Here is a 13,947-nt window from a genome sequence, read left to right on the forward strand (position 1 = left end):
TAATAGAAAGCAAGAGGCCACCGGGGCCATCTTGTTTTCCATCAGGAATCAACTGATCCCAATGGCAGGGCCGAGGTATCCCAAAATGGAGGATACTCCGCACACATGTCCAATTCAGCATGGAGCTGCCACCAGCCCATACCCTGCTCTGCGGGCCACCCACAGGTGCCCAAAAACATACACTAGGGGCACAGGGTTGTACCCCCACCCATGGGTGCCATAAGGGTATCCCACGGGTCTGTTCACCAAACCAAAAGAAAGAGAGCTGCACCGCCAGGAGTCCCACATGAACTCCTGTGCGGAAAACACGACAGAACACATGATAAAAAGCAGTAAAGGACAAGGATACGGAGGCCCTGTCCCTCCGATGCATTTCCAGCATCACAGTCGCCCCCCCCAGACTGAGGTGGAGGGTGCCTAATCTCCCACGGGATAGACACCCTCATCCAGACGGTCAACATACCTTCTGGAAAGGCCATCTGCATTATCGTGACTCTTCCCTGGTCTGTGCTCTATGGTGAAGTCTAGCCCTTGCAGGCTAATGGACCACCTGAGCAGTTTTGGGTTCTCATCCTTCATCTGCATAAGCCACTTCAGGGGCTTATGATCTGTTTGGACCTTGAAGGTAGACCCCGTAAGGTAGGGCCTAAAACGCCTAAGGCTCCAAACTATACTAAAACATTCCTTTTCAACAGTAGCCCACCTAAGTTCTCTACCCTTGAGTTGTCTACTGATGAATATGATAGGATGTTCTCTCCCTTTGTCATCTAACTGGGACAAAACAGCTCCAATTCCGGTGTCTCAGGCATCCATCTGGACGTAAAGGGTCGGCTGTAGTCAGGCGCACACAACACGGGTGCGCGACACAGACTTTCTTTCAAGTCATTAAAGGCCCTCTGACAGTCTTCCATCCAATTGACCTTCCTAGGCTGCTTGGGTGAAGTCAGAGCTGTCAGTGGTGCAGCTATGGTTCCATAGTCTGCCATGAAATTGCGATAGTACCCAGTGCGACCCAAAAAGGCTCTCACCTGGGTTTGAGTAGTGGGAGTCTCCCAGTCCTGTACATCCTGTACCTTACTGGGGAGAGGTTGGATTTGACGCCCTCCTACCTCATGACCAAGATACGTGACTTTCCCCTGAGCTATCTGGCACTTGTTGGCCTTGATAGTGTGGTTAGCCCTTTTTAAGGCCTGCAACACTCTACCCAGATGTGTCAAGTGCTCTTCCCAAGTGGCACTGTAGACGGCAATGTCGTCTAAATAAGCCACACAAAAGGCTTCCAGCCCACTGAGAGCATGATTAACCAATCTCTGGAAGGTGGCAGGGGCATTCTTTAACCCAAAAGGCATGACCCTAAACTGGTAGAGTCCCTCTGGTGTGGAGAATGCCTTCTTTTCCTTGGCATGGTCCATCAGAGCTATTTGCCAATAGCCTGAGGTGAGGTCAAAGGTGCTCACAAATTTGGCAGCACCTATGGTGTCCACGAGCTCATCAGCCCTGGGCAAGGGGTGCGCGTCAGTTTTGGTGACGGCATTGACTCCTTGGTAGTCCACACAGAACCTCCAATCCTTGGTACAGGCCTGGGAACTTGCCTTGGGGACAAGGACCACTGGACTGGACCAGGGACTGGTTGAGGGTTCAATAACACCTAGATCCAACATCTTGGCGACCTCAGCCTGGATGTGGTTCTTAACCGTATCTGACATTCGGTAGCTCCTGCTCTTGACAGGCACGCTGTCACCAGTGTCAATCTCGTGCTTACACCACGGTGTAAGGCCTGGCGTCAGCGAAAACAGAGAGGCATACTGCTGGAGCAAAGTCCGGCAGGCCCTCCGCTCCTCGGTTGTCAAATTGGGAGAGAGCTGCACTCCCTCCACTGAGCCATCCTGAGGGTTGCTATGCAGCAAATCAGGAAGGGGCTCACTCTCATCCTCTTCTTGCTCTGAAGCTAGCAAGAGACATGAGACTTCTTCTCGCCTGTGGAAAGGCTTGAGCCTATTAACATGGAATACCTGAGGGGCTACCCCTGGGATTTCCAGGTCAACCAGATAATTGACCTCGCCCATCTTGGAGATTATCCGGAAGGGTCCAGTCCATTTATCTGCCAATGCCCGAGGCTTGATAGGCTCCATCACGAGGACCTCCAGTCCCGGAGTCCAATCCACTTGCGATGCTTTAAGGTCATGCCAGTATTTGTTCAATTCCTGGCTGGCCTTGAGATTCGCCGTTGCTTGACCCATCATCTGTGTCATCCTCCGTCTGAGGCCTAACACATAGTTCCCCACTTGCTTGGCGGGACCGGGAGGAGTGGCTTCCCAGCCTTCTCTGATCAAGGCGAGGGGCCCCCTCACGGGGTGTCCAAAGAACAACTCAAAGGGGCTGAAACCTACACCCTCTTGAGGTACTTCTCTGTAAGCAAACAGCAGGCATGGCAGGAGGAGATCCCATTTCCTCCTTAGGGGCTCTTCCAAAGCACCTAGCATGCCCTGAGAGTTTTATTAAATCTCTCAACCAGACCAGTGGTCTGGGGGTGGTAAGAAGTGGAGAACTTGTAGGTTACCCCGCACTCTTTCCACATGGTTTTCATGTAACTAGACATGAAGTTGGATCCTCGGTCAGAGACAACCTCCTTGGGGAATCCAACATGGGTGAAAATGCCCAGGAGGGCCCGGGCAACCACCTTGGCAGTAACAGTCCGAAGGGGTATAGCCTCAGGGTACCTGGTGGCATGATCTACCAAAACCAGCATGAACCGATATCCACCTGCCGTGGGAGGGTCAAGGGGTCCAACGCTGTCGATGCCCACCCTCTCAAACGGTGTACCAACCACTGGCAATGGCTGCAGTGGGGCGATGACACTGCCTCCAGTTTTGCCAGACAACTGACAAGTTGGGCAGGTCCTGCAGTGGGACTCCACTTCTACTCCCATCCGAGGCCAGTAGAAATGGGCAGAGAGCCTCTGCTTAGTCTTCTTGGTACCAAGATGACCAGCCAAGGGCACCTCATGCGCCAACTGCAGTAGGAAGGGCCTGTAAACCTGGGGTACCACCAACCTCTTGAGGGCACCAGGTTCAGGCTTAGTGGGCTCACTAACAAGGAGCTCACCCTCCCAATAAATCCGATAAGTCCTAGGCACTTCTCCTTGTGCCTGGGACAGGGCCTGTTTCCTCAGACCCTCGAGAGAGGGACACTCTCTCTGTCCTTTACAGAAGTCTGCCCGGGAGGGTCCCCCTTCAGCTAACAAGCATTGAAGATCGGGATGATCCTTCGGGTTGAGAACCTCTCCCACAGGAGAGTCTTCTGGCTCTTCTCCCACAGGAGTTGAGACAGGGTTTACCACTGGACCCAGCCCGTCCGGAGCATGGATCCCAATGGGTGCTGTAGGAACAGCAGGAAGAGAAGGAGCTCCCTCCACAGAGGTGGCCTTCTTGCTCTTCCTTCGTCTTGCCTTAGGCCGCGCCTTCGGCTCGGGTACCTGACTCACAGCCAGACCCGGTGTCACCTGGGACCTAGTGACCGCAGCAGCAGTCATGGGAAGACCATCCGCGATCAATCCCAACTCGACTAGATCGTTACCTAACAGAATGTTAGCAGGGACATTGTCCTGAACCAGGACAGGAAGCTTTGCTGTCTTGTCTCCAATTACGAGTGTGACTCGGGCTACAGGCGATAATTTGGGAGGCCCACAAGCTAACCTGGTGGTTCTCAGAGGAGCATCTGCATAGTCCTCTGGCTTGAGCAGTGTCCTGTCCACCACTGTCATGCTTGCCCCAGTGTCTCTCAAACCAGTAGAAGGCTGGCCATTCAGGAGGACACTTCTCAAAAATCTACAGGTGCTCTGTGGGATAGTCGCCAGTACTTCCGCGTACTGGTCCCAGGCCCCAAGGGACACTAAGGAAATCTCTATGGGAGCACCAAAAGTGATCCCTGTAGAGGAGGGGAGGACAGTGGCCTCCACCTCAGACATGGGGTAAGGGTAGGTCAGGCTGACAGCCTGTACTCCGAGTGCCGTACCTTTACACTTGGAGTCACCCCTTTTGTGATCCAGAGCCCCACAGTCCCAACAAGTGCTGGGAGTGCGGGGTACGGTACTGGAACCACCGGGAGCCTGCTTTGCAGCAGGTGGACCACTACTCTTATTCCCACCCACAGATGACTTATCCCCACTAGATTTTTGGGTCTTAGCAGAGGAGGGTTTAGGTTTATACGACTGTGACTGCTTTTGGGACTCCTCAGCTTTCTGAGAGGCCCCTTTTTCTTTGTCCTTGTCCTTCCCACTGGAGTCCTTAGGGGACATCCGGTGGGAGACCCACTTGTCAGCCAACCTAGCCAGCTTAAAGAGGTCCAAAATGTTCTGGTCAGCAACATACTGACGCAGGTCCGGTGAATAGGCTTCAGAAAAATGCTCAAAAAACAACAGGTGGGACAATTCAACAAAGGTTTTCACCTTGTAACCATCAATCCACCCCATCATATTCATGTGTGCAGCACTCACCCAGTCAACCCAAGACACATTCTCTCTTTTCTTAAAATCCCTGAACCTTTTAAGGTATTGGGTAGGCGTCTTGCCAAACTTGGCAATCAAAGCAGATTTCACACACTAATACTGACCCCTTTCTTCCACACTTAGCTTCAGAATACAGTCATATCCAGTTTGAGGCACTCTGCTTAGCAAACACTTAGCCCAATCTCTTTTGTCAACATCATGAATTGCACAAGCCATTTCAAACGCTTCAATCCATTGGAGGATATCAGAACCCTCCGAAAACACACCAACCAAATCCTTCATAAATTTAGTTGCTGGGGACCCGACACTCTCACTGGGTTTCGCTGAAGTCTCCACTCGAGCTTTCTCTAGCTTTATTGTCTGACATTCAGTGTCCTTGTCTTTGAGTTCAAGATCCCTATTCTTGAGTTCAAGATCCCTATTCTTGAGCTCCACTTGTTGCGCCAGCTCCTCTTTCTTAAGCTCAGCATCTGTTTCCAACTTGCGATATTCAAAGGCCAATTTCATCCTTAATAACTCAAGTTCCAAGGTATTGCTGGGGTTCGGAACAGAGGCAGCAGGAATGGCGGCATTCCCAGAAACAGATTCAGTAGAAACCCCAGGGGCAGAGTCCTCATTGGTTGCATTCCCCCCTCATCAAGAGTTTCACCATCGGTCTGGTAGTCCACCAGGGCAGCTATCAGCTCAGCCCTAGACTTATCCACAAAGTCTAACTCCCTGGCTTCACAAGCACTATGGAGAGCCTCTAAGCTCATCCGAGTCAATTTACCATTCACAATAGACTCCACGGCTTGTAATGCAGTTATTTTGTACACACCCAAACCTTAATCGAATAAAATGCAGATATTTTGTAAGTGGCACGGTTATACACTGATTCTTAAAACCATAAGCATCCCACCGCTGCCACCAGTGTAAAGACTGGTGGGGGGTGTCTGTACTTCCGCTCTCTATATGGTAAAGGAGAGGCACAGCGGACCCCAGCCAAGATTCTCTATATGGTAACAATGGACAAGCAATCAAGGCCTAGCTTCTCAGGAGGTGATGCAGGCTGATTCTTAAGTACAGTGTAGTCCCCGAACCCCCACAAAGGAATGTCCACACACTGTATTACTGAAAACACAGTCTTTATATAATTAATATTCAAGGGTATGTACACAATCACAATAACGCACTTTGTACTTGGAAGTCAATAATGATAAATATATACAATTCTAAAGTGGTACCACCAATGTTATCAAATCTCATTAAAGTGCATCAACTGTACGGTTAAAATGTCACACAGATTAATAACGAGGAAACCAGCAATAGAGATAGGAAGGAACGCAAGATGGTTGAAACAGTAGGCAGAATACTGGCCCGTACCCTAGACACAGTTCTGTGTGGAGATCCCCCCACCTGGGCAACCTGTAAAATAAGATATATCGCACAAGCCCAGTCCATATGTTCAATAGTCTCACTTCTTCCTATTAAGGTTTTTACCCCCCAATGTACCTGGTGGAGTAGAGTTCTCCGACGATGCGTCGACCGATCCTTCTTGAGTGCCTCCCTTTCAGGCGGGAGCCACGGATCGTCGAAAGGTGTCGGGGAGCTTGGCGTTCGGTGTTGGGGAATCGACGGCCCTTCTTGAGTGCCCTCCCCTTAAGGCGGGAGTCACGGGTCGTCGAACGTCCGACGGTGAACGGGTGGAACTACGGCAGTGAAGTGGCAGCTTCGTTCCTAGAGGTGCTCGTCGACGACAGAGCGTTGGCGTCCTGCAAGGAAGAGGCGTGCAGGGCACCTCGGTGATGATAGTTCTGGACCGCAAAGAGATGATGAAGAACTGTGGCCCAGCAAGGGCGTTGAGTCGTCAGCATCTCTGTGGTCCTTAGGTGGCGGGAAACCCACCGGTGGATGCTCCTTGGCGCATCGATGGTCGGGCCTTCTCCAGCTGGAGACAAGCGGGTGACGATGCAGCCGAGAGTGTCCGATGATCAATGGAAGTTCTTAGGCAAACGGGAGCACGGCGACGGAGGTCGTCGACAATGGCGGACAACAGTCTGAGTGCTTCTCCTTGGAGTTCCACAGCAGTCCCCGTATCGGGTCGGCAGCCTGTCGAGGGTCTGTCTCACAGGGAGCGTTGGCAAAGATCAGCTGTGCACGATGGTCCCTCGTAGCTCGGGAAGAGGTCGCCTTACCAGGTCCTCTCTGGGTCAGTCTTTGGAGGCACAGCAGCTTTCAGATTGTGAAGGAGAGCAACAGCAATTCTTCTCGTCCAGCAGGGCTTCAAGGTCAAGCGTCAGTTAATCCAGTTACTCGTCGTAGTGGACTTCAGCTTCTGAACACGATTCCTAGCAGTGAGAGGTCCCCAGATATACTGTTGATCTCCCATTCATTCGGCTGGGTCACACTCAAGCATCCAATCACGACTACGGGCATTCATGCAGGCAGGCAGCCAATCAGGCACACAAGGTATTCAGGCCATTCACTTCTCTCCAGACACTCACAACAAGTTATGTGTATTGGGACAAGTACCGAGCCATTCAACACTCCAAGCTGTATTCATACCGGTTTCGGGCAGGGTTGTCTCAGTCATTGTGGCAACCACCAGATACTAGACACCCACAACACAGAATGCATATTTGTCACACACTCTATTCACCCAGGTCCCACCCACAGGAGGTACCCACAACATACATCACCGGGAAGGCTCCAGCTAGTCTGGCCGGGCCTTCACAACAACACCATACATGGCATTTCCACCCAACAGCCAGTCAGGGGGAAGGGACAGAGTCAGGGCTTCCAAGGACTTTGGGAAAACAAGGTAATGGGTAATAGAAAGTAAGAGGCCGCCGGGGCCATCTTGTTTTCCATCAGGAATCAACTGATCCCAATGGCAGGGCAGGGATATCCCAAAATGGAGGATACTCCGCACACCTGTCCAATTCAGCATGGAGCTGCCAAAAGCCCATAACCTGCTCTGCGGGCCACCCACAGGTGCCCAAAAACATACACTAGGGGCACAGGGTTGTACCCCCACTCATGGTGCCATAAGGGTATCCCACGGGTCCGTTCACCAAACCAAAAGAAAGAGAGCTGCACCGCCAGGAGTCCCACATGAACTCCTGCGCGGAAAACATGACAGAACACACAATAAAAAGCAGTAAAGGACAAGGATACGGAGGCCCTGTCCCTCCGATGCATTTCCAGCATCACATTTATCCCGTTCCCTTAGCAGACTGGTATAGTCACAGCCAAGATTTGGTTTATTGTTTAATCCTATATTGTCCACATAGGCTAGTTATACTCTTAATATTGAACTATTATGATAGTAACATGTCTTAATACTAATATCCATGCTAGAAGCTTGCTTGACAATACAACATCCTTGACTACTCACAATGACATTTTAAATCATGAAAGGCTGTTATCACCCTCACTCCCACTGAGTCTGTATGGGGAACGGTGCCCTCCAGCATCAGGAATGAAGCTTGGGGTCTGAGATCATCATTGTAGCCATTACTCTGTGTCATGGTCACATAACTCTAATTCAGAATGTGCACTTATGCAAATATAAACACAATTTCTCTTTTTCTGTGTTTTAATTGCCACATTGGTCCTCCTTACGAGTTTGGTGGTAATTCAGTGGCAGATCTGTCGAATTACTGCCGAACTCGATTACTGTTACCGCTACTTGGTCCTGCGAATTCACTACAGGATTACAAGTGGTGGTAGGGCAGTCACTCTTCCCACTGAAGCCCTCTATTGACTAATTACAGCTACTTCACAAGTACTAGGGCTCACCACAACTTGACTATAGCTTGCACGAAGGCTGGGGCTTTTCATTCCTCAGTGAGTGATGCCACTCAGCAAAGTGCTCGGGCCAGTGTACCTCCATAGTGCTCCCCTCTTTCCCAATGTTTCTCATTGCCAAAAACTAGGCCACCTCAACTCATTACGAATGCATTTACCGTTAAATTTTAAGGCCATCTTGCCTAAATTAAAGCCAAGTAGGGAACCTACCATCTTTGCATTAGAGATCCTTCGCTGCCCATTGCTGGAGCCACAATGCTAATATTGGAACTTGAAAACACCACAGTAGTCGTGTACTCTACATAGATTAGAGTCCTGAACCCCAGACCCCCAACCACAAATGCCAAATAATGGGGTTGCATAAGATAAATAAGGGCTGTTTTTTTTATACCTTTTTGATACCCAACGTACCTCGATTCTGAAATCCTTCAGCACTGGACGAATTCCTTCTGGAATAATGTAGCGATCAGGCGTTTGCTCTAAAACATCTGGCTCCTTGGGTACAACATCATCGGGAACAGCAGGCTAAAGGGAACAGACAAGACAAATCAATACAACATTTAAACAAGTGCACATACTTTTAAGGGATAAGCACACAGTTCCTGTGAGATGACAAGTAACAGCTAAGCCACAAAACATTGCACCAAAGACACACTCACATGGCCCAAACAGACTGCCACATAATGCAAAGACAATAATGTGTAAGTGATTTGGGTTTGCTGGGCTTGGGGGAGTATTGGCCAAACCCCTCAGTGATTACATCTGTTTCCAAGGATCAAAGGAAGCGATTAAGAGTGCAGCAGGGGCAAAGGCTGAGCAGCATACCTTGGTAAAATACAGGGCCTCAGAGCAGCTCTCCCGATATCTTGCTATTAAGAAATGGGTAGGTTGTAAAGAGTACCTGGATTATGTTTACCCTAGGTGGGAAAGGGCTCTATTCCTAAAGTTCCGGATTGGAATCTTGCCAATAGCCGCATTTCAGCACAGATGGAATAATGCAGTTTCGGCATTATGCATTCTTTGGAATAAGGCATAGGAGATTGTCCATCATTACCTATTACTCTGTCGGATCACTAAACCCTTGAGGAAGCGCTTTCTGAAGCCTTTGTTCTTAAGTCGCGCCTGCAGGACATTAGACGAAACCATGACATGGTGCCTGGATACTGCAGATGTACAGGCTGTCCTGGCTGCTACTAGTCATTTGAGTTGGGCAGGAAAAAATATTTATGAAATAAGCTAAGGCAGTAGTATATTGCCCTAGGGAAGAGGAATTTTAAGCCGCCATTTCCGGTAAAATGATGAACTTGTTTTTATCTGTTTTTTGCTGGCAAAATGGTGAATTTGTCTTCTGATTGTAAGTTATTGATGAGCCAAGTGATTATGATGTTGTTGCATTTCTGTTTCATATTTATGTATTGCTTTTATGACTTAGTTGTCAAAATAACGCTAACAACAACAATAATGCAAAGCCCACAAGACACGAGACATGGCACTCCAAGACACCCACATATTGACCATATAGGACCATTACATAGCTAGCAGGTGGCATTCAGATAGCACCTGATAAGACTCTCACTTATCTCTTAACAGACCATATCTGGTGAGGTAGAGGGAGGAGTCGGACAAAGGGGCGGCATGTTTAAACAAAGCATTATTAAGATTACAAGATTATAACCTACCTCTCCCTGTCTCTGAAGGGCTATCCCTACTTAAACCAATAACAACTTAGGAGCTCATCGTCAGGATGTTTATTCAAATAGAAAGTGTCCATCCTCTGTCCAAAACCTACCCTTACCCTACCACCAATCTAGAAGAAAGATTCAGCACACAAGTGAAGAATAATACCAGGAGAATGGCTCCCTTCTCCTAATGAACCATTATTTTATCTCTTTTCCAGCAAACCTTTCATTTAGTTTCTGATTCAACAAAGAAAGCATGGTCAGGAGAATGACTCCCTTCTCCTGACTCACCTTTCACAGGTTTGTGGGCTGTCTTGGGATATTCTTTAGCAATAGTCCTCAAAAGTCTCTTTGCTTCTTCCCAAGGGTTTCTGAAAACTTGCTTTACAGTTCCAGAACTTCTTTCCAGTTTTACAATGTTCTGAAGATTACCTCTAGACAGCTCATGTTGTCTAATTTCTCCTCTTTAATCCTAGTTGGATTTTCACTATGACAGGGGAGACTCCCCCTGATGCACTTCTGATTCTCGAATCCTAGAATATCACTACTATGATGAGGGAGATTACTCCGGAGGTTCTCTTGGCTTTTAGTTTGTTGTTTATCACTACTGTGATGAGGGTGATTACTCCTGAGATTCTTTTGGCTCTTAGCTCTCTGGTTATCACCACTGTGATGAGGGAGATTACTCCTGAGCTTCTCTGAGCTCTGGATTTGACCCAAACCCCTACCGGATCTCCTGCTGTTCCAGTTACCTGGAGTTTGTCGGGACTGCATCGCTGTTTCTTCCTGGGGAGCTGGGCAGACTCGAATAGCTTTCATGTCTCCTGGTTTCTTCACTCCACTCCCCACTTCATCCTTACGGCTTCACAGAGACTTAGACTACATGGTTCCGGTGCAGTTGTAGGACCACACAGTCCTCCTCCCGAGGAGCAAAGACGCTGTTCTTTGCTGATCATTCCACTGCATCCCTGTCACTGGGCAACCGCTTCTTTGAAGCTTTGTGTTCCCAAGTTTGAACTTCACTAGCTGGACTGGCTTCATGGCGGCTGCTCTCTTTGCTTCCTAGTCCTTTCTCACTCTTTCATTCCTGGAGCTGGATCCTCCACAGCCTAGAGTTCCAGTCCTTCTTTGTAGTTGTTGAAGTGATCTTTAGGCTTCCTTGAGGCCCCACTCTTCTCAGTACTGTGTTCAATGGTTGAGATATTTGTTATGCCTCTGTGGGGTAAACTCTTCTCAGTATGATGATTTGCTGTTGAGGTGATATTTATGCCTCCTTGGGGCCAACTCCTCTCAGTACTATATCGTAACTGTCTGTTATTACTCTGCAGATCTCTTTGGTTCTTCTTGGTCTGGGTCATATTGCTTTGTAGATCAAAGACAGAAGATGTCGTACCATAACAGCCATGAGTACTTTCAGGAGTGCCTGGCAAGGACATGGTCACAAGGGAAAAGGGGTCAGGGAGTTCCTTCATGGAATGGGAGCCCTTAACTCCATGAGGAGACTCTCTCCCTGTGAGGTCCTGCTTTCCACGACCCCTATGGGGACTATTGGGTAGCAGCTTCACCTCCCTATCCTCACAGGGAAGGGCTCCCCCCTAGGGCGAAGTGATGTGATCCCATTAATCATCACACATACCACAGCGAAAGTACGTGTTCTCAAATCCACACACAAACCCTAACCTACCCTCATATTGCTCTGAGGAAACTTTTACCCATATCGAACAAGCACAAACCAATGCTTGCGAAGACCCCAACAAACATTCACATACCCCAACAAACTCTCACACAGACTTGAAAAGACTCCCATATTGTCCTGAAACAGACTGCAATGGTCCAGCAGTTCCTTAGACATCACCAACAGGCTTACAGCATCCCTAATTAACGTTCCCCCAGTCTCCAACAATCCTATCTCAACCCTCAGTAGATTTTTACATAGTTCACACAAACCTCACACATACTCAAGAGGCCTTCATCTACTCTTCAAAACATCCACACATCGCCATGTCCCTCTGCACCCCTTATCCTTGCAAATAATTCCTGACTGTCATTTGCAGCTATATGGATGCATTGGGTTTGTGTATTACATACAATCTCAAACCATAATATTGTAAAACAGGTGCTCTCCTTTCCTTTTCATAAACTGCCAACTGCTTAAGGGATATGGTGAAAAATGCAGTGTAGTCTTTTCTATGCTGTACGATGCAGAAGAACACATTAATATTTTCTGGGTCATTTTCACATTATATTATCAGCAAATGACACAAATGAGATTGACATACAATCCATGTGCTGCCACTGGAAAAACTCAATTAAATAATAAGAAAGAAGAAAGTCCAGTGGCTTTAACCTGCACACCTCACCCGCTCTTCTCAAAATCATGCTGGTATCCATAGCTGGCCTATGATGTGCTCCTGAATTCCTTAATATCTCTTTTTAATTAATCTACATTCAAATCATAAACTTAATCTGTGTGTAACTGTCTGTTTGTGCCTTTGTATAATGTGCTGAATCGCCCCATCTTTGTAAGGGTGAGAGAAGTAGCTAAACACATTGGCCCTCATTACGACCCTGGCGGAAATCGAAAAACGATGGCGGAAATGCAATACCGCCATCGAATAGCGCTCGGTGCGACTATGACCCGTCACCGCAAAGTACGAAGCCATTAGCGACACCGTAGTGAACGCCAACGCTAACTGCACCAAGCACGCGCGCGCGCGCCATGCCAAACCGCAAACACCACCATGGTGCAACGGTACGCCAATTCCGACCCTAGCGGACATGTACCTAACGCCATCAGGCATGGCGGAATGTACCATTCCGCCATGGCGAGAAGTACGGCATCGCGAATCAACCGTAAACGGCCCCACTGAGTGCCTGTACACCGCTCCCTGCCCACAAAGTACAACTCCCCGTAGGTGCAATGAAGCCACAATGCAACCATTGAAATGTACAAGTCACCCATGCATGCCAACGAACAAAAGAAACACAAGAGGGGCCAATGGGAGCTGCAGGGCACAGATGGCACGAATACAGAAGCCATCCCAATGGACATGACCACAGTCCCCCACCAAGAAACGCACGCAAACACAGGCACCTGTGACCAGCAATATTCCGAAAACCACATCATTCAACCAGTCCACCTGGCTGACCGGCATCTGTTACACAAAACCCAATCCCCCGCCCCTGAGCATGACAACATTCAAACTGGCATATTGGCAGCCCCCATCCCTGACCTCACTGGGCTTCGTAGGCAAACGCGCACAGCACAGTACCACGCAACTAAACCCCGAAGCTGGAACCCAATGCAGATCTCCTCACAATACATCGCCCCCCAAATAGGCATATGCCACATCACTTGCAAAGAAAAACGCTACACGGGCCAAATCAGAATAGAAATTTTATGCACATCAAAATCACCAAGCACATACAGCCATCAGGCCATGAACTCAAAAACACTAATCACCATTGTGGGCTGCTTCCGCAAGAAATGACCAGCCACTACCTGTGTGTCGCCCTGTTCCCCCATGGTACACAGAGCCACATTCACGTACGAAAAGGCAACATGGAAGCGCACAGAACCGCAGGGCCGTCCCAATGGGGAGGCACTAGTCCAGCTGAAAGGCCGAAATGTTGCTCCGAGCCACCAGTACTGCGTAAGGGCATGTTGCCCATTGGCGATCGTCCCATAAGATCGTAATGCTGCTCCACTGATTAACACGAAGCAGCAGGTGTCGGGAGTAAAATCCATCTGCAGGAGTGGCATACAGATGGCAGTGGCAAAAGGGGAGGAGATACCTGTCAACCAAAAGAAAAGAAAAAGAACAGAATGGCCATCAGAACTACATACCAACAACTCACTTCAATGATCACACGAAATCCACAGCCATATGCATGCTAGCCCACTCCAAAGGAACATCACCACCCCAAAACCACTTGCGACTCATAACCATCTATATCGAGGTGCAAACACCA

At 48.8% G+C, this 13,947-nt stretch overlaps 1 protein-coding gene across 1 annotated transcript in view; it reads right to left on the reverse strand.

The window, feature by feature from the left end:
* Positions 1-13,947, reverse strand: part of LOC138581135 (fer-1-like protein 4) — a 1,598,034-nt gene that overhangs the window by 684,127 nt on the left and 899,960 nt on the right. The window contains exon 27 of the mRNA XM_069652231.1: positions 8,708-8,821. Within this exon, the coding sequence (XP_069508332.1) occupies positions 8,708-8,821 (114 nt within the window). The remainder of the gene's footprint in view (positions 1-8,707; positions 8,822-13,947) is intronic.

The sequence above is a fragment of the Ambystoma mexicanum genome, chromosome 3p, assembly GCF_040938575.1.
Source record: "Ambystoma mexicanum isolate Mex_15411 chromosome 3p, UKY_AmexF1_1, whole genome shotgun sequence".
Taxonomy (NCBI): domain Eukaryota; kingdom Metazoa; phylum Chordata; class Amphibia; order Caudata; family Ambystomatidae; genus Ambystoma; species Ambystoma mexicanum.